The sequence below is a fragment of the Lissotriton vulgaris genome, chromosome 1_1, assembly GCF_964263255.1.
Source record: "Lissotriton vulgaris chromosome 1_1, aLisVul1.2, whole genome shotgun sequence".
Classification (NCBI taxonomy): Eukaryota; Metazoa; Chordata; class Amphibia; order Caudata; family Salamandridae; genus Lissotriton; species Lissotriton vulgaris.
This window is the reverse complement of record NC_141685.1, coordinates 755,002,328-755,028,040: the sequence shown is the minus strand read 5'-3', so window position 1 is coordinate 755,028,040 and position 25,713 is coordinate 755,002,328. Positions and strand designations below refer to the sequence as shown.

At 47.6% G+C, this 25,713-nt stretch overlaps 1 protein-coding gene across 1 annotated transcript in view; it reads right to left on the bottom strand.

Moving 5' to 3' along the window:
* Window positions 1-25,330, bottom strand: part of LOC147747769 (uncharacterized) — an 802,967-nt gene extending 777,637 nt beyond the window's left edge. The window contains exons 1-3 of the mRNA XM_086926120.1: window positions 25,279-25,330; window positions 11,498-11,536; window positions 8,700-8,751 (exon numbers count right to left, since the gene is read on the bottom strand). Coding sequence (XP_086782246.1) covers window positions 8,700-8,751; window positions 11,498-11,536; window positions 25,279-25,330 — 143 coding nt within the window. The remainder of the gene's footprint in view (window positions 1-8,699; window positions 8,752-11,497; window positions 11,537-25,278) is intronic.
* Between the last annotated feature and the right edge of the window lie 383 nt (window positions 25,331-25,713).

Here is a 25,713-nt window from a genome sequence, read left to right as displayed (position 1 = left end):
CAAGATGCGAGGGGCAATAGCATCCCCCAGGGAATTAAAAAAAGCACCTGGCGGGACTGGAGGGCGGTAGACCAATGTTCCCCCCCAGCGTAAAATGTGGAGATAAAGTGAAGGAGAAATCAAGGGCCTCACCCTCCACCAAATCCATGGAAGTTTCACACAAGAAGGCCCGGGCTTCCCTAAAGCCACGGCCGTACCCCCCCCCCCTCCACCTTAAACGGTCAGCACGTGCTAGATGGTACCCATGAGGAAATGCAAGCAAGACCACCGGTTCCCACGACTCCCTTAGCCATGTTTCCGTAATGAATAACATGTCCAGCTTGTTGTCAATAATTAACTCAAAAATGTTAGCAGCATGTCTAACCATTGATCGCGCATTAATAAGGGTAGCCACAACCCCCCACTCCCTGGCACCCTGAGAGCCCAAACCCAGTAGTTCTGTGTCAAAACCTAAAACACAAGTGGCACACCTACTGGAAATGGTTGCCGGATCCAATGCTACTAGAGCATCGCGGCCAAAGACACGCCGGGCCGCCATAATGGCAGGCTCTGGTGCGGCAGCGTGGCTGGCCTGGGCGCCTCCGGGGCGTGGACGGGCACAGACGGGCTTGCCTTTGGCGTGCCTTTGGCACGCCGGCGGCACGCCTGCTGCGCGCCCGTGGGAGCATGTGCAATTTATAGGACTTCCCTCTCCCAGCTCCCCCAGCTAGAGTGCTAACTCTCTTCCAACCGGGATCCGGGACTCCCAAGATGGCGCCCTGCCCTCCACTCACACGGCACTCGAAGCAGTGGTGGACCAGGGCAGGGACAGCGCACCTCCCTTGATGTCAGCTCGGGTGAGTGCGTGCCAAATCTCAGGGGACCCAACAGAAAAAAAGCAAACAATGCAGAGCAATGTAAAAACACAAAGTTTTTAAAACATTAAAAGGAAGCAGTTCCTCTCAAGAACAACTTCAGGTAGCATCTAAATAAGCGAGCCAAAAATTATTATTTTCATGAGCAGCCTCAGTTCTAAACGGTTCGAGCCTGGACTGCCACCACCCGCTCTCGCCTCAGCGAACCCTGCACTGCCTGTCAATTTATAGGACTTCCCTTCCCCAGCTAGAGCGCTAACTCTCGTCCAACCGGGATCCGGGACTCCCAAGATGGCGCCCTGCCCTCCACTCAAACGGCACTGGAAGCCGCGGTGGACCGAGGCAGGGACAGCGCACCTCGCTTGATGTCAGCTCGGGTGAGTGCGTGCCAAAGGTCAGGGGACCCAACAGAAAAAAAGCAAACAATGCAGAGCAATGTAAAAACACGAAGTTTTTAAAACATTAAAAGGAAGCAGATCCTCTCAAGAACAACTTCAGGTAGCATCTAAATAAGCGAGCCAAAAATGATTATTTTCATGAGCAGCCTGAGTTCTAAACGATTCAAGCCGGGACTGCCACCACCCACTTTCGCCGCCACCACCCGCTCATCAGCATCCATTCTCAATGAGGTCCCACCGAATCGGATGTGCTGTTGTGGAAAAGATCAGAGGGGCAGCACCTGAATATTTGGCCCAGCAGCACTGCACATTCGTTCACTTGGTTTGGCATGTTGGTATCTGTGCACCGGAGGTCTTTGGAGCCAAAAGGTTTCTATGTCCCAGGTTTCATCAAAATTTAGGAGGGCTACACTTTGACAGCAGCCAAGTGTCAAGAATCTTGAAGACTGATTTTTGGGGTCTAGGCTCACTCCAGAAACAGATGCCAACAGCCATGCGCAGTGCAGATTTAGCTGCTGGACAGTACGCCGCCCACCACTGGCGTTCCAATTTCTTACAGCCCAGTTTTACCTCTTTTGAGGACAGAGAATACCAGGGTTGCGAGGAGGAAAGCCGGTGAGGCCTGGAGGACGCAGGTTTGCAGGAGGATTCAACCCCCTCGGTAACCCAGGCAGTAAAGCTGTCAACCGCCCCCTTCAGGTTGACTGCGGAGGCCGCCTGTGAGTGAGTGAGGGCCTCTGTAAGCGCAGGAATATTAATCGTACGGTAGGGAGGGCCAGAAGTCAAAGACCGAGAACTGAAGGGTTTTCCAATGTCCCAGGAGAATGATATCAAGAAATGATCGTACCATGTGACCGGAAGTGGATCCGCAACCTCTAGTTCAAAATTAGAGCACACCAGGTCGATCAGGTGGCCCCCCTCATGTGTAGGTTTAGGACCCACTGAGTTAGCTGAGTCAGGGCCAAAAGGTCCAGCAGAGCCGCAGGGCCCGGAGCCTCCGGGGTGTCTAAGTGAATTTTAAAATCGCCCAGGAGGAGAAATTTGGAAAATGCAAGATGCGAGGGGCAATAGCATCCCCCAGGGACTTAAAAAAAGCACCTGGCGGGACTGGAGGGCGGTAGACCAATGTTCCCCCCCAGCGTAAAATGAGGAGATAAAGTGAAGGAGAAATCAAGGGCCTCACCCTCCACCAAATCCATGGAGGTTTCACACAAGAAGGCCCGGGCTTCCCTAAAGCCACGGCCGTACCCCCCCCTCCACCTTAAACGGTCAGCACGTGCTAGATGGTACCCATGAGGAATTGCAAGCTCGACCACCGGTTCCCACGACTCCCTTAGCCATGTTTCCGTAATAAATACCATGTCCAGCTTGTTGTCAATAATTAACTCAAAAATGTTAGCAGCATGTCTAACCATTGATCGCGCATTAATAAGGGTAGCCACAACCCCCCACTCCCTGGCACCCTGAGAGCCCAAACCCAGTAGTTCTGTGTCAAAACCTAAAACACAAGTGGCACACCTACTGGAAATGGTTGCCGGGTCCAATGCTACTAGAGCATCGCGGCCAAAGACACGCCGGGCCGCCATAATGGCAGGCTCTGGTGCGGCAGCGTGGCTGGCCTGGGCGCCTCCGGGGCGTGGACGGGCACAGACGGGCTTGCCTTTGGCACGCCGGCGGCACGCCTGCTGCGCGCCCGTGGGAGCATGTGCAATTTATAGGACTTCCCTCCCCCAGCTCCCCCAGCTAGAGTGCTAACTCTCGTCCAACCGGGATCCGGGACTCCCAATATGGCGCCCTGCCCTCCACTCAAACGGCACTCGAAGCTGTGGTGGACCAGGGCAGGGACAGCGCACCTCCCTTGATGTCAGCTCGGGTGAGTGCGTGCCAAATCTCAGGGGACCCAACAGAAAAAAAGCAAACAATGCAGAGCAATGTAAAAACACAAAGTTTTTAAAACATTAAAAGGAAGCAGTTCCTCTCAAGAACAACTTCAGGTAGCATCTAAATAAGCGAGCCAAAAATTATTATTTTCATGAGCAGCCTCAGTTCTAAACGGTTCGAGCCGGGACTGCCACCACCCGCTCTCGCCTCAGCGAACCCTGCACTGCCTGTCATATTATAGGACTTCCCTCCCCCAGCTAGAGCGCTAACTCTCGTCCAACCGGGATCCGGGACTCCCAAGATGGCGCCCTGCCCTCCACTCAAACGGCACTGGAAGCCGCGGTGGACCGAGGCAGGGACAGCGCACCTCGCTTGATGTCAGCTCGGGTGAGTGCGTGCCAAAGGTCAGGGGACCCAACAGAAAAAAAGCAAACAATGCAGAGCAATGTAAAAACACAAAGTTTTTAAAACATTAAAAGGAAGCAGATCCTCTCAAGAACAACTTCAGGTAGCATCTAAATAAGCGAGCCAAAAATGATTATTTTCATGAGCAGCCTGAGTTCTAAACGATTCAAGCCGGGACTGCCACCACCCACTTTCGCCGCCACCACCCGCTCATCAGCATCCATTCTCAAAGAGGTCCCACCGAATCGGATGTGCTGTTGTGGAAAAGATCAGAGGGGCAGCACCTGAATATTTGGCCCAGCAGCACTGCACATTCATTCACTTGGTTTGGCATGTTGGTATCTGTGCACCGGAGGTCTTTGGAGCCAAAAGGTTTCTATGTCCCAGGTTTCATCAAAATTTAGGAGGGCTACACTTTGACAGCAGCCAAGTGTCAAGAATCTTGAAGACTGATTTTTGGGGTCTAGGCTCACTCCAGAAACAGATGCCAACAGCAGGGTCCAGAGCAGGTCCACTTGGAACTGGTTACTCGGGCAGCTGCAGATAGGGCATTTGTTGCTTGTTGTGTCCCTGTAGCCTGGCCAGAAGGTCATCTTTATAACCCTTGGAGTACACTTCTTTGTCCTCGATACATGAAGGAGAGATGTTCCAGTCTTCTAGGCTCTTCTCAGGTCACAGAAAGCTGTAAGGAGGAGGCTTTTATGTGTTGTGGTGGTGTACTCGACCTGCATTAGTAGCTTTGTAGGAGATGGCTCAATTAACAGATCTGGTTTTCCATATGCATGGGATGCGTAAAAGTAGGAATGCGGACAAGCGGAGATGTCTGAAAAGTTTGTGAAAGCATACAACGTTGGAAAGGTTTTGAGAAAAAAAACTTTTTTATACTTTACACCTGCCTCATGGAGGCATATATTTTTTTTTACGAAAGTCTTGTTTACTATTACTTGTAGTTAGGGCTTTGCATCAATGCAAGGGTGATTGCTTAGGAACCTCCATGCTCCACCCAGGGGACACCCTCCTGATGGAAAGAAGCGCAAAGTCGTGCAAGATGCTACTTGGCATTACCTTAGGGCTACTTTCCAGGGCAATTCAGGAGTTGTGCTGGATAGTGAAAAGTTTAACAAGACTTTGCACCAGTTTGCATCACAGTTTGTGATACTGCTCCGGCAAACAGTCTTGATAATCTGCTTGTTAGTATATTGATAACTCACCATTGCAAACACATTATTACCCAAACATAAATACAGGACCGGAATGTCCAATGCTGTTGAAAACATTCTTACACATTTTAATCGTTTCTGAAAAGCACTGATAGATTCTTCATTTCAGAAAATACACACAACACTCGTCAACTCTATATAGGTGAGTACTCTTGCAGACCATTCCATGTTTAAAAGAGACCGGCTTGAAGTCAAGAACAAGATATGCTAAAAATGACAAAGGCTAAGTTCACATAGGTCTCTAGTGGAAAAGATACAAACCCTCATCATTGTTTATCCTATAAGGTAATTATGTCCAAAGTGATAATTATGTTTGACTCTAACTAGAGATTTAGCTCTTTGTTCCAGTGGCTGCTGGTGATTAAAGGAAGAGGGGGGGGGGGCACATACACACATGCACACTCGCTCACACCATTGCATTCTCATCACACGCACATGCACACACAATCCCATTCACACCACACACTCACAAATATACATTCATGAATACACACACATGCACCAAAAACAAAACGTACCTGCTGCAGCGTCTTGAGGTGGGAAACCACAGTGAATTAGGAAGGGTTGGGTTGGTAGGATATCCAATGAGAGGAGGCGTCAGTTCCTCACTCGTCACAGAGTGGAATGGGGTCAGTGAGGCTGCTGACTGCATCACACTCTGTGACTAGGTGCCACTGATAGACACTCGGCCTGGGCACTTCATCGCTTAAAACTGAAGCTCCCAGGTCCAAAGTGATCAGTGGCGCTCCCCCTCATCGTGAAGGGGAGGTCCTAAAGGTGATTTGCCATGCCCACCGGGCTGGGACACCTCCAGCCTGGCAAAGTTCAGCTCAGGTGGCAGGAGCCTGCGCTTTTAGAGCATGTATGGAGTCTGGCTGCCTGAGCTGACCAAGAAGAGTGTTTGCCTGATAGCCACTCTTCGTGTTGGAAAAAAGGTATGGGGGGCGTGTCCCTCCACCCTTAAGGATAGGTCAATGCTGCTTGGTATTCTATGCGTCGATGTTAAGAAAACCTATAAATTCATACACATCTTAACAGCTTATTGTCCCTTTTTTGTTTTACTTCAGAGTGAAAAGCAACAGGGTACTTTTCATCACATCATCTGATTACACAAATATGTTTCAGTATTCTTAACTTTACATAGTGTTTTGTGTTCCTTACATATATCAAGCCACAGGCCATTGCAGTGTGTAGATGACAAGCAAACACCAGCAAATATAGGATTTAGTCACAAAAATTCTGTCATTCTATCTCTTAATTACCTTACACCGACTCTTGACCTGAGCAACAAATGACATTTCCTGTCTCCCAGAACCAAGTATTTTCTTTGCAATGCGTGTCACAAAGGTCTTAAACAGCTGATCTCTGAACTCCCAGCATCTCAGAAACGTTGCATCAGCTGTCTGAGTGTAGACGTTTTATAAAAATTATCACACTAGAATCCTGACAATATTTCCTTAATATTTGAGTCAGTCTTCAACTTTAGTTTCTATACTAGCTAAATAATCCCAGATGTTTACATTCCTACTCAACTTGAATCCTGATTTTTCTATTCTTATATATGCATATGGTATTTCTATAGCACGAACCTAGCCAAAAGGCATCCGTATTAGGTAGATCCACTCCTTTTCTTGCTGCGGTCTTTTTATGTCATACAGTAAATCAGGCGTTTCATAACAAAGTTGATCATACTTTAATATGATCTGCCTGTGGAATCCTAACCTTTAGTACATTGGCAATAATGGACTCAACCATTGGCTGTAATAGACTCATGATGGGGGACGTGATGAATAAATAAAAACTACTGAAAAGCACCACCCACCTTCGAAGGTGCCCTCCAACCAAACCATCCACCCAAGCAGGGCAGCCAACAGCACCAAGGGGCCACAACAAAAGGAGAACTTTGCCCCTCTGAAAAAATACAAACTGACATAACAAAGCAATGATGCAATGCAAATGAGAGGGGTTGCTGTTGGGGAACCCAGTGTGAAGTAGACAAGCGCATGTGACAGAAAATATAAGGAAGCACTTGCATGTTCATCACTGGTTATGAATAGTGATTAGAAATAATATTTATAGGCACTCGCTAAGTTTTGCGAAGTTCACAAATGTTGGGACTTTGGAAAGTTTATGATGTATCCAAGTTCACCTTCACCCATGCCTCATGCAAAGTTTTTCTGCACTTTGCGAGATACTTTCACTGTGTAGCAAGATCATTTTCACTCAAATCAAACTCAGTCAAGTGGGAAAATATATTCAAACTTACTTTTTTGCAGAGCTTTTCTATGCACGATGGAAAGTGTTTACAGAATTTTGTCACATTTGACCTTTTGCTCAATTTGCTATGCACAATCACAAACTTTTGAAGAATTTGTGTCTGATATTCACCTTTTGCATTGGAATAGGGCTTTGAAAAGATCCTCAGCATGTACTCATTGTAGTTTCCTCCTCACCCTGGGTGCCCACCAATGACTACCCCACACACGCAGCTTAGTATTACCCATCTTCATTCTTCTTTGTGTATCAGGAGCCAAAAGGGTTCCGTCATTGCTAACCCACAAGTCACTACACTCATATTTGTTCATATTTCCACTGTGTGCTGGCATGCTCTCAGGCAGCTTGTAGAGTTCTCCCAGGGTTGTCCTCACACCATTGCTCCTCACATCACTGTAACATGCAGTGTCGTAGCTACATCTTTCGCCACCAGTGGCCATCCATGCATTTGCTGAGTTGCGACTGCCGCAGGTAAGAGCGGGTTGGGGTCTGCTACCCCCAAAACTCATGCCGCCCGGGGTGGACTCAGGATCCCTCTTGCTACACCACTGGAAACATGTATCTGTAATTTGTGTCGGCGTGCTCTCTAAAGCTTGGAAAGAATTCCTAGGAAGGTAATCACATGAACTCTACATATATTTTTACTGTGTGTTAGCATGCTCTAAGGAGATGTGAAAAGGATTCCCACGTTAGTAATCACATGATTGCAACACATGTTCCCAGTTTGTATTAGCAGGCTCTCAGGGAGCTTGGAAAGGATTCCCAGCGATGTACTTGCATGATCTCAACAATGTTTCTCTTGTGTGTTAGCATGCAGTCAGGGGGTTTGGAATGCATTTTCAAGGATCTACTCACATGACCTCAAATTATATTTTTTACTGTTTCAGCATGATCTAAATAGGCGTGGAAAGGATTCCCACATTTGTCACACATGTTCCCATTTTATGTGACCTTGCTCTCAGGGACTCTTGTAAAGAATTCACAATATGGTATTCGCACACGCTCACCACATATATGTATACTGTGTGCTAGCATGATATCAGGGGGCTTAGAGAGGATTCCCAGTGATGTACTCACATGATCTCAACGATGTTTCTCTTGGGTGTTATCATGCTGTCAGGGTATTTGGAATGCATTTTCTGGGATGTACTCACATGACCTCAACATATAGTTTCTGTGTGCATTAGCATTCTCTCAGGGAGTTTGGAAAGGATTATGAGGAATGTACTCACATGCCCCCAGATATCTTTGGGTATTAGCATGTTCTCAGGGGGCTTGGATATGATTCCCAGGGATGCACTCACATGATAGCAATAATGTTTCATGTTGTGGTAGCATGCTGTCAAGGGGGTTGGAATGTATTCCCAGGGACGCACCCACATGACATGGGGGAATAGAAAGGATTTCCATGTGATGCAGCCACATGACCTCAACATATATTTATACTGTGTATTAGCATGCTGCCAGGGCCTTGGAATGGATTCACAAGATGTACTCATAAGACTTCATCATATATTTTTACTGTGCATTAGCATACTCTCAAGGGGCCTTCAATCGATTCCCAGGGATGTACTCATATGATTGCTACAGTTTCCATTTTGTGACAGAATGCTCTCAGACAGTTTGGAGGATCAGTGGTAAATTAATGATATTGTGGTGGTACTCACTCATTCAGCGTGGCAGAAAGATCTCGCCCCGCAGTATTGCACTTGATACGAACTGACAAAAAACACAAAAAGATATAACAGTTCAAAAGGCACTTTTGAGTTTCAGTGAGTAAACCATGCACATTTAGCGCTAATCACATTTTTTCCCAAAAATTAAATGGTTTGTGCTAATGAAAATGGAACTCTGGCTAACATGACAATTTTGGGCCTTAGACTCCATCTTGTTTGTGGCGTTTGCAGTGTGACATGAATAAACTCATATTTCCCAGTCTCAGTAGAATATTGCTTGAACATACTTCATGGGCAAGAACAAAGACCTTCAGAAGCTGTTCTGAGTAAAATTGTATTCATCCAAGGTTGCAACTAGCTGCAGAATGACAAATAATGTAACACGATTTCTTCTAGTACGGGTAGTTAGTGAGAAGCTCCATATTGTAGAATTCTGAGGGATTTTCTAAATATATTTGTTTGCAACTGTTTCGTTCTGTTCAATTCTGGTTTAGCTAGTGAGAATCATGTAAAATTGAAGTGAATGTATGAAATTCATTGTTTAACACCCTACAAAAGAGTGCTCTTTTAGAATGTGATTGGAGGGCCTTTTCTTCTGACCTTTGGAGGCGAGCCCTTGCTGGGTTTCTCTCCTATTCTTTACTTTACGATTTGGTAAACCAGAACTTTACTGAGTTCTTTGATTGATCTATACTTTAGCTGAGCTTTGGAGTCTGATTTCTTGGTTAGTTGATTTTGACTATATTAATAGATTCCTGTATGACTGAATCCGAAAATAAACCTTTCAGTTTTAAAGCTTCTGTGTCTGTGATTCTCAGTGGTGGCTCCTCCGCTACCCCTGGGACCCTCCTCACCACCCGCGAGCCATGCCGGCTGCCACTGGTCATTCTTGTAGGACCAAATGAATTCCACATGCTGAATGAAATTGTCGCTCTGAATGCTTAAATAAGACACATGTTCTGTGGGAAACACCAAATCCATTAACCTATAAACACCTCTCCAGATCCATCATGTTGCACATATAGAGCAAGCTGGAATGCAACGACAGTGCCATGAGATTGGACAGATCTTCCGATCCAACCGTAGAAGGTGTCACATTGCTCTATTTCTTAATGTATGGACCTATGTATGGTACGTTTGCTACATTATAACCCAACCTCTAAATGAGAGCGTATTTAAGAAAGACCCACTATCATGAAGAAGAGATTTGTTATGCTACTCAAATGGATCTTGTAGCCATTAGGTGAAAGAACTATAGATATCAGTGCAAGGTTTTCCAACATGCCAGCAATGTAAGAAATGTGGTAGGATTACCTCGGACTCCATGAGGTGGCTGTGTCTGTGGTTTTAGGCACTGCTGCAAGTGAGGGGAGTGGGCATTACAGGAGGATTGTCGCAGTTTTACACAGCAACTTTCAGGTTGCCTGTCAAACATAGATGTCTCAAACTGAGGTGACATGGTGTGCAAAATAACGAATGACTGGAACATGGCCCGAGTTATTACGAGTGGGTGAGATTAATTCAAGCGCTCAATCCATCACCTTTTTGTATACTTTAGTGTGTCACCCTAAGTGGTATCGGTATGCCCAGATATCTGTCCCGTGCCCACTGTGTCACTGTAGCAAAGCTATACTCGGCGGATGAACCCTAACTGCGGCTAAACAGGTCCAGGGTTGCTTGTGTTCTGGTCCAGGGAGGACCTGGCTTGGCAGTTCCGGCTGGACTGCTTCCGTTGGAGTAGGGTCAAGCCTGATTGTGTATAGCTTGATCCAAACCGACGTGGCACGGTGTGCAAAATAATGATAGACTGGGATGCGGCCCAAATTGATTACCAGCGGCTGCGATGAGTTCAAGCATTCCATCCATCATTTTTTGTATACTTTAGTTAACCAAGAGGTCTTAATGCTGCCTCGAGTAATGACCAGTGCCTGAAATTAAGTCAAGCATTCCATTGATCGCTTTTTTGTATCCTTTACTCAACCAAGAGTGACACAGGCACTCTATGCTGTGTGTTATCAACTACATACATTCCAGTGTAAGTGTCAATGTGGAGGGATGGGTTGGGTGGGGGTGAGAGTGTCAAGCAAGTAGCCTCTTATCATATGCAGAATCAGGTCTGCAAGAAATGGTGATTAATGCAATGGACAAAATAAGTATGAACTACAGGCGGAGATGAGGGTCTGTTTAAGGGGCTTATGATGAGAGCATTAGAGTAAGATGACTAACAGGGATAACAACTGGGCAGCACTTTATAGCAATTGTCTAATATGAATTATCAACCTTATACTAGGGTTTAGCATATAAGACATTTTCAGGACACAGCTGTAAGCCGAGTCAATGTTCAAGCGCCCCTGTTGAAAGTTCTAAGGACCAACATTACTCATCTTGCTGTTGTGTCCTCTATTGTGGGATCTCTCTGCGACCACCTAGAGCTGCAGCCATGATATATATGTTAGGACATCATTGTACTAAAGGTTAATAAAGAGAGACAAGGAGATTGGGAAACAAATGGGTGAACAAAGCCTTCTTGGACCAGGTTCTGCAGAGGGCATTGTTGATTGTGGACAGATGGGGAAACTAAGCTTCATGGGATCTGCTTCTGCAGATGATATTATAGCTTAGGAACAACCGGGAAAAAACCATTATGGGACCTATTTCTGTAAAATGGCGTCATAGCTTGGGAACAAATGGGAAACTAAGCTTTATGGCACCTGCTTCTGCAGACCACATGGCTGTTTGTAGACCCCAGTGCTGAAAAGAACTTGAAGAGAGTCAAGAATTATTCTTACCTGGTTCTGTTTTCAAGCAGAGCTGTTGCATAAGGGGCACTAGCAGAAAGAAACAGTAGAGTTATTAGCACTGTCATTAACTCACTGGATACCTTAAATGAAGAGGAAAGACGAGGCAACAGGGGAATTGTCTACAATTACCGCACACACGTAGAATACTTTCAATCAACAGTTCTAAAACTCGGCCATTCAAACTTTGTATTACTCTTTCATTAGTTTGAAAATGTTTTAACCCAATGGACTCGAATAAAAAGAAGCGTTTGTTCAATTAACAACTATTCAGAAAATAGAGTACAGTTTCCACATTAGAATGTATGTTTACAACATATATATTGAAATGTTTCATAGACACAATAAACATTCCCTTTCAAAATACAAAATATTATTTTAGTACTTAAACTGGGAAAACTCCGTACCCCTTTCTTCACAAAGCAACATGATATTTAAATGTTCTACCTTCACTGCCCAAATTTCGATTTTTTAGAATAATGTATTCATGCAATGACTCATTTTCAAACAGTTACTTTATGACAAAAGCAAAGTAAACATTTGAACATAAATAAAAGGTCTTATGCCGGTACAGAAATCTGTGTTGTTATGTTATGTTACGTAATTGTATGTCTTGTCTTGTTAAATTATGGCTGTTTTAGCGGCAGAAAACTGCTGCTAAAGTGGCGATAATGGGCTTGATAATATGGCCTTGTGAATTCCGAGAGAAGCCCATGTTCTGGTGTGAACATGGGCTTCTATTGGAATTTTCCGGGGCATATTATCAAGCCCATTAGCCCTGCTTAATAATATTCCCCTGGGTTTCTGGTTGGCAGGCTTGCAAGCAGGAACCATCACTGTAAGCAAGATACACACTGAATTATAACCTGTGCTCACCCTCTGGTAACTTGGCACAGAGCAGTCAGACTTATTTAAAGAGGCAATGTGTAAAGTGGTTGTGCAACACACATACACACACAGTAACACACTGAAACCACCACAAAAATACTCCACACAGGTTTAGAAAAATAGATTTTATGTTTATGAGTAAAATAAAATTCAAAACTACAAACATCCAATAAGTAAAATTGGAGTTCTAAAATGTTAAAGAATAAATCAAATTATAGTGCTTAGAGTTGTAAAGCGCGAACATTTGGTCACACTATAACAGGGTGAATCCAAGGTTCCTGCTGACCGCGATAGAGGGAGGCTGGCTACAGGACTCATGCAGGTCCCACTGAAAAAGTACCTTGGATGGAGGAAGTGTCGATGTGGAAGACTCAATGCGAGGACCTGAGGAGGCGACGTGTTGTTGTCAGTCCCGTGGATGGAGGTGATGGGTTGATTGTGATCCATGAAGTCGGCGAGACTTTGGTGATGAACCCCACAGCGATGAAGGTGTTTCATTGTTGATCCATGCAGTCTGCTGTTATTGAGCTATGAAGTCCGTTGAAGCGTTGTTGTCAGGCAGCAGCTGCGTCGAAGGGAAATGAGTCAGTTCCGATCGACGCAAAGTTGTTGATGATGGGTTCTGCTGGATCAGAAAAAGGCACTTCCAAGGGCACTGGACTGGATTGGCACCACTTGGCAAGGCAGGATTGCCAAATGGGTCCAGGTGCTGTTTCAGGGTTGAATTAAGTCTTTGATGGCCCTGAGACTTCAGAACAGGGGTCAAGCCAGCAAGACCTTGGAGTCACTCTGAGATGAAGTGGCATTTTCTTCAGTAGGGCAAAGGGCAGCAGCAGCAGGCAACAGGCAGCACAGCACAGCAGAAAAGCAGTTATTCCAGAGCAGCAGTCCAACAGATTAGGAGTCCTTGTGGCAGCAAAGCAATCCTTCTATGTGGCAGAGTTGTAAGTGCGTATTTAGACACACCCAACCTTCCTGGGAGTGTGGCTGTCTGAGGGGATGCACAAAGTGTAACTGTCGCTCACCCCAGACGTATATTAGAGACAGGCTGCAGGTACACAGAGCACTAAGAGCAGAGAAGTGTCAACTTTCTAAAAGTGGCATTTCTAAAATAGTAATGTTCAATCCTACTTTACTAATGTAGATAATATATCATTACCATTCCAAAGATTTGAAACATGACACAGCTACTCCTTTTAATTAGGAATTACAGCTTAAATGTGTATTAAGTAATATCCAATGTTAACATATGAGAGTAGTAGGTCACACAGTAGTGAAAATCTAAATTAGGGCGTTTGACTGACAGGACATGCAAAACTTAAAAGTACATGTCCTACCATTTATTTACACATCACACTGCCCTATGGGCTACCTAGGATCTGCCTTATGGGTGACTTATGTGTCAAAAAAGGGGAGTTTAAGGCATTGCAAACCATTTCAAATGCCAAGTCAACGTGGCAGTATAACTGCACACGCAGGCTCTGTAGTAGCAGGCCTGAGACATGTTTAATGGGTCACTTGTGCGGATGTCACTATCAGTGCAGCAGGCCCAATAGTAGCATTTAATTTACAGGCCCTGGGAGCATTTAGTGTACTTTACTAGGGACTTATCTATACTACTATAATAAAGGAAGAACTTTCAGCTTTTGAGGCGGGTAAACTCGGAAACCACAGCGCCAATCCACACACCCGATACACCGTTGGAATCGACAGGGTGTGTAGATGGTTATAGGCTATATAAATAAAATAAAAAACCGTTATTTAAAAAATTTACAGTAAAAAATAAGAAAGTAGTCCCTCCGAAGTAGCGCCGGCCGTGACGTGCGTGCTCACGTCAGGAGCGCGGGGAGGAGCGGCGTCCAGGAACGCGACGAGGAGCGGTGGACATGGCGCAGGGGAGGAGCGGTGATGTGAGGAGCAGCGGGCAGGCCAGCGGCGGTGCGAGCAGCGGACAGGCTGGAGGAGCGGCGGCTGATGTAAGGGAGAGGTGGACATTGCACGGGGAGGAGCGGTGACGTGAGGAGCAGCGGACAGGCCAGCAGCGGTGCGAGCAGCGGACAGGCGGGAGGAGCGGCGGCTGAGATAAGGGGACCCATGTCGGGGCAGGCAGGGGTCAGGGCAGGCGGGGGTTGGGGCAGGCGAGGGTCGGGGCAGGCGGGGGTCGGGGCAGGCGGGGGACGGGCCGGGCGGGGGCCCCGGGCTGCTGGACAATGTCGGCGCGGGCGGGGGTCGGGGAAGCCTGTTGCTCCCGGACAAGGTCGGGACGGGCTGCTAGTAGGTGAATAAAATATGCCAATTGTAGATAAGCTATTGTTACCACATTTTAGGAAGTGAGCATGTGCACTTTTGCACTGGTTAGCAGTGGTAAAGTGCCCAAAGTCCTAAAGCCAACAAAACTAATACAGAAAAACAAGCACTGGCGTTGCCAATAGGTCTAGCAGTAGGAAAGTTGGAGCTATTACAATTGCAAATAACAAAGCCTTTTATTTTTGTTTTCATTTTAAAAACATAAAGGGCTTTGTCATTTACAAAACCAATAGCTCCAACTTTCCTACTGCGAGACCTATTGTGCACTGCACAGTGTGGGGGAAAGTGGCACTGCGTGTGTGTGAGTGGCTTTGAGTGAGTTGTGTTGCGTGGGTGAGTGGCGTTGCATGTGTGAGTGTTGTTGCGTGGGTGAGTGGCGTTGCGTGGGTGAGTGGCGTTGCGTGGGTGAGTTGCCTTGCGTGGGTGAGTGGCATTGCATTGGTGAGAGTGGCGTTGCGTGTGTGAGAGTGGGCTTGCGTGGGTGTGAGTGGCGTTGTGTGTCTGAAAGTGGTGCTGTGTGGGTAAAAGTGGCACTGCGTGGGTGTTAGTGGATTTGCGTGTGTGAGTGGCGTTGCGTGTGTGAGTGGCGTTGCGTGTGTGAGTGGCGTTGCGTGTGTGAGTGGCGTTGCGTGTGTGAGTGGCGTTGCGTGTGTGAGTGGCGTTGTGTGTGTGAGTGGCGTTGCGTGTGTGAGTGGTGTTGCGTGTGTGAGTGGCGTTGCGTGTGTGAGTGGCGTTGCGTGTGTGAGTGGCGTTGCATGTGTGAGTGGCGTTGCATGTGTGAGTGGCATTGCATGGGTGAGAGTGGCGTTGCGTGTGTGAGAGTGGGCTTGCGTGTGTGAGAGTGGGCTTGTGTGGGTGTGAGTGGCGTTGTGTGTCTGAAAGTGGTGCTGTGTGGGTAAAAGTGGCACTGCGTGGGTGTGAGTGGATTTGTGTGTGTGAGTGGCGTTGCGTGTGTGAGTGGCGTTGCGTGGGTGAGTGGCGTTGCATGTGTGAGTTGCGTGGGTGAGTGGCATTGCATGGGTGAGAGTGGCGTTGCGTGTGTGAGAGTGGGTTTGCGTGGGTGTGAGTGGCGTTGTGTGTCTGAAAGTGGTGCTGTGTGGGTAAAAGTGGCACTGCGTGGGTGTTAGTGGATTTGCGTGTGTGAGTGGCGTTGCGTGTGTGAGTGGCGTTGCGTGGGTGAGTGGCGTTGCGTGGGTGAGTGGCATTGCGTGGGTGAGTGGCGTTGCGTGGGTGAGTGGCGTTGCATGGGTGAGTGGCATAGCGTGGGTGAGTGGCGTTGCATGTGTGAGTGGCGTTGCATGTGTGAGTGGCATTGCATGTGTGAGTGGCGTTGCATGTGTGAGTGGCGTTGCATGTGTGAGTGGCGTTGCATGTGTGAGTGGTGTTGCATGTGCGAGTGGCGTTGCATGTGTGAGTGGCGTTGCGTGGGTGAGCGGCGTTGCGTGTGTGAGCGGCGTTGCGTGGGTGAGCGGCGTTGCGTGGGTGAGTGGCGTTGTGTGGATGAGTGGTGTTGCGTGGGTGAGTGGCATTGCGTGGGTGAGTGGCGTTGCGTGGGTGAGTGGCATTGCGTGGGTGAGTGGCGTTGCGTGGGTGAGTGGCATTGCATGTGTGAGTGGCGTTGCATGTGTGAGTGGCGTTGCATGTGTGAGTGGCGTTGCATGTGTGAGTGCCGTTGCGTGGATGAGTGGCGTTGCGTGGATGAGTGGCGTTGCGTGGATGAGTGGCGTTGCGTGGATGAGTGGCGTTGCGTGGATGAGTGGGGTTGCGTGGGTGAGTTGTGTTGCGTGTGTGAGTGGTGTTGCTTGGGTGAGTGGCGTTGCTTGGGTGAGTGTGGCATTGCGTGGGTGATAGTGGGCTTGCGTGGGTGTGAGTGGCGTTGCGTGTCTGAAAGTGGTGCTGTGTGGGTGAAAGTGGCACTGCGTGGGTGTGAGTGGCTTTGCGTGAGTGAGTGAGTGGCGTGCGTGGGTGAGTGTGGTGTTGCGTGGATGATAGTGGGCTTGCGTGGGTGTGAGTGGCGTTGCGTGTCTGTAAGTGTTGCTGTGTGGGTGAAAGTGGCACAGAGCCTTTGATGTGACCTGGCGCAGGAGAAATGCTGCTGCTGCTAATTAAATATAAAAAGTGTTTAGGAACTCACGGCTGCCGAGAGTAACAAGGCAGTGCTGGGAGGGGGGCTGCACACCAACTGAAGTGCTCTAGTTGCACGGCCTGCGGCCGGCCGTGTGAAGTGATAAGCCTTTGAAGTACACAGGCATGCTGTGACGGAGGTGTGAGAGGTCTGGCAGGGAACAGATGGCCTGGCTGTGAAGCAGGGGGCGGGGCAGCGCTGGGGAAGCCTGTGGGAGGGTGATTGATGCCTTTGATGTGGGGAGGGAGGAGAGCCTTTTGCGAGCCTGCAGGAGGAATGCTGCCAATGCGCGTGCATGTTTAATCACGTGATTCACGTGAACTTAAAGAAAACTGCGGCTGAAAGCCCGTGGTTTGAAGTGGATTTTGCCGACTTGAATTCTCCCCACTTCCCATTCCTGCGGAATGGTAAAGGCGAGACCTAAAAAGAGGAGGAAGGCAAAACCTTTGGGGTGACCCTTCAGAGAGGGCCATTTTCCAACATGACCCCCCTCCAGCCAAAAGTCAGTGAAGACTAATAAATACCTTGATAGACTTCCCTGCATAGTGCAATAGAACATGGACAATGGCCCATTAATGGAGGGGTAATTGCCAGTTCCACGCCTCTCTGAACCTGGTTGGATCCCTCTATTGGTACTCTCTGAGGTTACTGAGCTGATTCACGGGTAACCCTTCTCCTCACCTGTGAACCCCACCTGTGCATCACCTGACCTTGACTTTCTCACAGCTGCATCTTAGTAAGCAGACAGTACTACAATGGCCAACAAGGTGACATGGCCCGTTCCACTCCTTGAGTCTGACTTCTATCCCCAACCCAAGGAAAACTTTGGCCACAAGGACAACAATCACCAGAGGCCACTGACAGCTGTCAGTGTCAACAGCCAGGCCAAAATCGTTCAGGGCTCTCTAAAGTTTCTCAGAGTGGGGGGCAGTAGCCATGGGTGACGTGCACCCTTTATCCACTTTTCCTCCCACCATTTCAGGGGTGATAAATTGACGCTGGTCCTTAAACCCAGGGTCTGTAACCATAGCGGAACCTGTGCCTGGCAAGCCAGGACTTCCAAGTAGTACAACTACCCACCCAGGGGAAACACATTCTGCATGTGTTGTGCAATAGTCAACCTGGAACGGGTCTCAAGGCCTCTGTCCCTGTGACAGTGCATGAATCCCCCCCAGGCCAGAAGTGAACTCACTAGGGTCAGTCTTGAGGCGGTCTGATTTCAGAGCTGGCAACCCCTGACCCACTGGTCCTCCTATTGTGGACTAATATCACCTCCTGACCCTACCTCTGTGCCTCAGTACCATCCGCTCTGGAATGGAACCCCCAGAATACAGACTTGGTAGGACGCTTATGGCATCCACCCCATCCAGCTCTCCTGACACTGTAGGACTTCTCTCAATGGTTGGCCTCATGGTAAAGACCAGGTCCACCTGCTCCCTCTGGGATCAACCCAAGCTCTGGGGCTGGGAATAGGGCACCCTGGGTGGCTGTCCTCCCGAATCTCTCTTCCTACTCTTAGAAGGGACAAAGGACCCCATGCCTCCACCTCCAATATATTGGAACCAGCCTGGACTACTGCAAACCTTTTGCTCACTCTGTTCAGGGGAAATTGAGCCTCCCCTCCCCCACAACTCCCCATGATCCCTCCCAAATGCCTTTCCAGACACTCTGGTTCTCTCCTTTGCAAGTTCACTGGGGGCAAAGAACTTACAATTAACCAATGTGTTGGTGTAGCCCTGGAAAACAGTGACTGAACAGGTGCTCTCTGGCATTCAAATTGTACAACCCTTCAAAAGTGTTACCATATTACCCTTCCCCCAACCATACAGTGCCTTTTACACATACCCCACAAAATTCTCCCAGGACAGATGAGACAAGTTCTGAGTGCCCCTGAATTTCAACCTGCACTATTCTGTTATGAATTCAAACTTCCTGACAAGGGCCTCCTTAATGGTGGGATACCTCAATGGTACCTCCTGTCATCAGACATAGGACTCCAAATGCCAGCTCCCAAATCCTTCTCAGGTGTCCTGTGTACTTCTAGAGCTACTTCAGCTCCTTGAAGCCAGATATCAAGCCTCTGGGTATGTGGACTCTTTCGTCTGCATTGGACACAGTAGTTTTGCTGCCACTATTCTTTAACCTATATGTTAGACCCCTTGCTACCATTGCGGAGCAATCCTGACTCACCATCTATTCTTACGCTGATGATACTCAGATCATCTATTCACTCTCCACAGGTCAAAATTCCACTACATCATCCCTTCTCTCTGGTCTCAATAATATAGCTAGTTGGATGCACGACAATAAATTACAATTAAACGGGGATAAGACCGAGCTTCTCTTGTTTGGCCACAATACCACACTTTGGGGTCCCCACCATTGGCCACAGCAAATGGGTCCCCTACCTGTTCCCTCCAAGACAGCTCGCAACCTAGGCATCATATTTGATAATGAGCTGTCGATGAGGCAACATGTGATCAAGGTCTCGGCCACCTGTACTACCATTACTCTGCAATCTCCCCAGAACCTCTTCCACCTCTGCTTCTCTGCGTAGCCTACACTGGCTCCGAATTGAAAACCGCTCTAAATTCAAGGCCCTTTGTATCATCCACCGTATTAAGTCAGGTAATGCCCCTCTTTATTTAAGCACTTTAGTTCAACACTATTGTCCCCCCGCACTCTTTGTTCGTCTACCCAACATAGATATCAGGTGCCTCGTATTAGGAGAGCCAGAATGGGCGGTCGCTCATTCGCTTACTTAGCCACTTCCATGTGGAATGCCCTACCTCTTTCCTTACGTTCTGAATCCTGCTATCTAAGGTTCTGCAGAGACCTCAAGACCTGGTTATTTAACCTATAGATCCTCTATGTTCTCTAGTGATTGCCCTTTTGCTACTACCCCATCCTCCCTCTCTTGTTTAGCGCCGGGAAACCTCCGGGTAGCTGTGCACTGTATAAAATTAAATATAATAATAATAATAATAGACTCCAACAGCTGTTGCCTTCAAGTCCAGCTCCTTGAGACTCAGTTCATGAGCCAGCAAATCTGTTCTATCCTCCACAGCCCTCTCAGCCTCAGTGTTTCTCTCCTCTACAGCCAGCTGGGCCAGCCTCAGCTTCAGGACCCTCTCAACCTGTCTGTCCTTGAGCTCCTCATGGGACAGTGTTTGTGAGCAGACACTGCTTTCAGCATAGAATCCAGCAGGAAGTCTCCTTTTGGGGGATTTCCTCTCTATTTTAGAGGCTTTCCCAGCCATTTCTGTGCTCCTCTCCCTCCTGCTCAAGGTCACTGCCCTCTAGGGGCCCGGATTCTGAGGTCAGGCACAACCAGGATTCTGTATTCTCAAGAGTGCTGAGGTAGTCCTGTTCAGACTCTTCCTGTGGTGCAGATTACATTCTGCAGATGTCCTGCCAGGGCCTAAGGGTGAACTGGTAGTCAAACTTTGGTTCCCCCTGGGGATTTTCAGTCCTCTCTCTGTGCACAAATTCCTCAGTTCAGTCAGGCTGTAGCTCCCAATGTATTTGAGGTCCATCTCCATATTTGCCTGCCATTGTTTTCCTGCCCACATTCAGACCCATTTCCTTGCAGACCTCCTTCAGCTTATTCCCAGTGTAGCCTGCTAGGCAGTTAAGACCCATGGACATTCTTACATGGTATCACAAGTGCAACAACAAAAAGAGTCCCAAGTTGATAAAGGTGAAGCAGGAGTCAAATCTAGAAAAATAACCAATTGAGAGAAAACAACCAATTTAAAATGTGAAATGGTCACTATGTGTGGAGTAATAGTGTACACCAAGCCACTATATGGTACAGCACAAACACAAGTCATATCCTCACTACTGATCATGAATGATAGAAATGGGGTTTCTGGTTGGAAGAGGTATGCACCTTGTCCAATCAGGAACCACCACTCTAGTCAGTATAAGCTAGATACACACTAAAAGATAACCTGTGCTCACCCTCTAGCAATTTTGCACAAACAATCAGGCTTATCTAAAGAGGCATGGTGTAACATATGTGTGCAACACACATACACACACACACACACATAGTAGCCCAATTAAAACACAGCAAACATACTCCACACAGGGTTCAAAAATGTATTATATTTTTATGAATACATCAAAACTAAAATTACAAACATCCAATAAGTAGAATCGGAGTTATGAATTTTTAATGTTTAATTCAAAGTATAGTGCTTAGAATCATAAAGCACTAACCGGGGACATCTGGTCACACTTGACCGGGGTAGATCCAAAGTTCAGGCCAAACACAATGGGAGTCAGGCCAGCTACAGGACACATACAGGTCCTGCTAAAAAAGTTCCTTGGATGGAGGAAGTTTCGAAGTCAAAGAATCAATGTTAGGAGGCGAGGTATTGTTGCTGATCCCATGGATGGAGGTGATGCATCGATTCTGATCATCACAGTCAGTGAGACTTCATCCACAAACCCCTTGGTGATAAAGGCAATGCTTTGTTGTTGAGCCATGCAGTCTGTGGCTGTCAAGCCTCTCAATCCATTGAAACAATATCGTTGGGCAGCAGCTGCGCTGGCGTCAGAGGGAATTGCGTTGATTCCGATGGATGCAAAGTCATCAATGCGTGGGTTCTGCTGGATCAGTACATTAAAAGGAACTTCCAAGGGCTCAGGACTGTATTGGAACCACTTGGCAAGTCAGGGCTCACAAATGGCAGAGTTCCGCTGCTGTTGCAGGGTTGGAGGAATACTTTGATGGCCCTGTGACTTCAGAGCAGGGGGCAAGCCCTTGGAGTCACTCAGGGTTCATGTGAAATTCGCCCAGTCTTTTTCCAGAACAGGCAACTGGCAGCAGCAGCAGGCAACAGGCAGCACAGCATAAAAGCAGTTCTTACAGAACAGCAGCCCCACGGAGTAGCAGTCCTTGTAGCAGCACAGCAGCCCTTCTTTGTGGCAGAGTTCTTCACATGTCCAGTAGTGTACTGATTTGGTGGGGTCAGGAAGCCATTACTTATACCAAGTTGTGTCGGAAGTAGAGGTGACTTCAAAGAAGGGTCTAAAGTGCACACAGGCCCTTTCTTTCCACCCCTGGCTCCAGACTATCAGTGGGGAGTAACCAGCCCTCTGTGTGAGGATGGGACCCTGCCAATTTAGGTGTAAGTGCCAACCCTGCGCTCCCTTGCTGCCCAGGAAGAGCCATCAGAATGCAGATGAGTACTTAGACACACATAACCTTCCTGTGTTTGAGCCTGTCTAGAGGGAATGCACAAAGTGTAGCTGTAACCTACCCTTGACATGTATTGGAGATAGGCTGCAGGTGCACAGAGCATTAAGAGCAGAGAAATGTTGCCTTTCTGAAAGTGGTACAAAAGGGGGTGGTGGTGATGGACGGAGCATCTGAATCAATCAAACACTCACACCCAGGCAAAAGATCTGGGTTTAATCCATCACCGTTCTTTAGCCCACTCTGCCACCCCAGTTCAGACATGGCTATATCCAAGTCAGTCTGACCCGTTGCCTCATGGGAACAGTCCAGCCCGAACTGCCAAGCCATGTCTTCCCTGGACCGGAAACAAACTTCAGTGGACCGGTTTCTAGCATTCCAGCCGTCTTCAGCCCGGCTTGCTTGAATCCAGTGGCAAAGTGAGCAAGGGACTCACATCTGAGCATACCCTGCCACACTTATGGTGGCCAAAAGCGGAACAAAAGGGGGTGGTGATTGACGGAGCATCTGAATCAATCAAACGTCACACCCAGTCAAAAGATCTGGGTTTAATCCATCACCGTTCTTTAGCCCACTCTGCCACCCCAGTTCAGACATGGCTATATGCAAATCAGTCTGACCCTGTGCCTCATGGGAACAGTCCAGCCCGAACTGCCAAGCCATGTCTTCCCTGGACCGGAAACAAGCTTCAGAGGACCGGTTTCTGGCATTCCAGCCATCTTCCGCCCAGCTTGCTTGAATCCAGTGGCAAAGTGAGCAAGGGACTCACGTCTGAGCATACCCTGCCACACTTATGGCGACCAAAAGCGGTACAAAAGGGGGTGGTGATTGACGGAACATCTGAATCAATCAAACACTCACACCCAGTCAAAAGATCTGGGTTTATTCCATCACCGTTCTTTAGCCCACTCTGGCACCCCAGTTCAGACATGGCCATATGAAAATCAGTCTGACCCTGTGCCTCATGGGAATAGTCCAGCCCGAACTGCCAAGCCATGTCTTCCCTGGACTGGAAACAAGCTTCCGAGGACCGGTTATGGCTAATCAGCCGTCATCAGCCAGGCTAGCTTGAATCCAGTGGCAAAGTGAGCAAGGGACTCACGTCTGAGCATACCCTGCCACACTTATGGCGAACAAAGCGGTACAAAAGGGGCTCCATCACCACTCCCTTTTGTACCGCTTTATACGTATTCATAAGCACAACCATTTGATTGTTTGAATCTTCATTTATTGAGCAAGGTCGAATGTTATATCACCCTCCGTCCTAATATAATACAGTCGTCGCTGAGCAAATTGTAGAGCATTCCTAAAAAAACCTTTGAGAGCACCTTGTTTCTATGTATGTGCGATGGAGCTAAGCGTGGCCTCTGTGTCAAAGTTACACTAGTGCTTTAAAGTTAAATTGATGATGGTGTATGAAAAGAAAGCCAACAAGAGGCTAAGGGGCATTGTCTGATGTTTAGTTGCCCTGGTGCTTCATGTCCTCGCGGACGCTGAGTGCAAAGCAAGAGATTGTAACCAGGGGCAACAGGCTTAGCTCACTTGGCCTTTGACCTGACCCACTGGTGATATCTTAGCGGAGGTTGCAGAAGTGACAGTCCATAGCACATCATCTCTGGTTACATGACCCTGCCTAAAACCAGGAAACATGGGCGTATCGATCAATGGTGGAAGAGGTGCTGTGGCACCAGGGCCCAGGGTTCTCAGGGACAGACTTCACGCAACTAAGGGCTTAAGGGGGCTCACTTTCCTCAACAGCATTAGGGTCCATTGAATCCCGGATATGTCACTGCCAAGCCAGAAAAGGGGGCTGCTGGAATGTGATGAAGAGAGATATAGCGAGGAGGAGCATTAAGGGTGCAAGTGGGGAGGAAGACACATGGAATGAGGGTGCAAACGGTGCAGGGGCAGAGGAGACATTGAGGGCTCAAGGGGTGATAGGAGTTGGAGAGTGAAAAGGGGAAGGTAGGAGTGGCCAACGTGCAAGAGGAAAGGCAAACTGGTCAAATGAAGGCTCACAGGGGCAAGGGGACACAGGTGGGCTGAGTGTGCAAAGGGAAGGAATATGCAGAGGGAACAAGGATGCAAAGGTACAAGGATGGGGAGCCCGTGAGAGAGAATGACGGTTCTAAGGTTCAAGGTGAAATAGAGAACATGAGGGCGCAAGGGGAGGTAGAAGCACCCCACGATTCAGGGCACGTGCCCTTGCTGGACCCGAGTTACCCAGGAGGAAAGCATGGCAGGCGCTTCGGTTTGCTACTGGAAAACATAGAAACCCAGCCACAGCGTATTATGCCAACAGATCTCTTGAACATACAAACAGAAGAACAGAGAGCTGCTGAAAAAAACAACGGAATGACAACACCGGGCATTAAAAGCAAACACATCAACACACGCCGATGAGATCACCAAACATTTCCATTCTCCAGCACGCCATGTGGAGCCACACGTGCTCCTGTGCCCTGGTTCAGGCCTATTGGGAGCATTATGATCTGCCCATGTGGCTTTGTGTAGCACAGTCACTGTAGATCAGGCTTGGGGTCTGCCAGAGTTTCAGGGATTTGGGTTTATTCTCTTGAAGAGGGGATTTCATCTCAGAAAAAAACATCAGAAGATATAAGCATGCCCATTCTCAAATTTAGAACACCTCCCTGAACTTCGATGATTCTAATCTTAGCATAAAGTCATATTGTAAATACTGTATTGTTTTAAGCATGACTATCAGTCAAAGCAAGGTATGGGTGCAACCATGGATTCATGTTGAAGAACCTCAACAGGATTTCGCTCACATGTTGTGAGAGCAATTGTGTACTTAGGTGGGGAGCAATAATACACACTCCCACTCTTATGGAGAGTAGAAAACAGATGGTATCCGCTCTAGGATGTATTACTTTTCAAGCAGGTGAACTGCATGAGAACTATTAGCCTGCTACAAATGCTCCCAATGTTTGGCCAATTATGGCATGTGGACGCTGGAGGGTTTACTCTAATATTTTGAAATGTAAGCATACGCTATGCAAACTACTCCTACATTCTTCTACTTCATTGTATGGAAGTTTATCACATATGCTTTTGCTAAAATCTGTCAATCAATGGACAACCAGGCCATAGACCATGGGCTATAGACCACTAACCAGTACCCAATACGCACTGTGTGGAGATAGGTGAACGTGCGCTAAACATGCAGATTTGAGCTGTTTATGACAAGCGCATACCCCAATGACATGCTTCTCAAGAGACACTCACCTGCACCCCCTAGAGGCAGCGATGCGAGCATCAGGAGCCACAATAGCGCCATCCTGTGGAGCAAAGGAAAAGTCACTGTTAGCCAGACTGAAGCTGGTATAGGTGTACACAATGTAACACCAACATAGGTTACTTCTTTGAGCAATCGTGTTCAAGCCAAAAAAGATTCAGTGCCATCCATCTGAACAATTCCTGTCACAGCCAGCTATTTCTTTGGCTAAACTCAGTTAAACTCACATTGGTTTAGCTCAAACCCATTGGAAACAGAACGTGGCACTCTAACAAACTAGGAAGGTTATTAACATCGGTAGAATTGCGCATATGTAGCAAGTGTGCTTTTTTATTTCCTTGTGTTTAGTGTAGATGTAACTGCCATAATTACGCATAATTTCCTAAAAATTACTTGTAATTATGCGTAATGATGTGAGAAGCGTA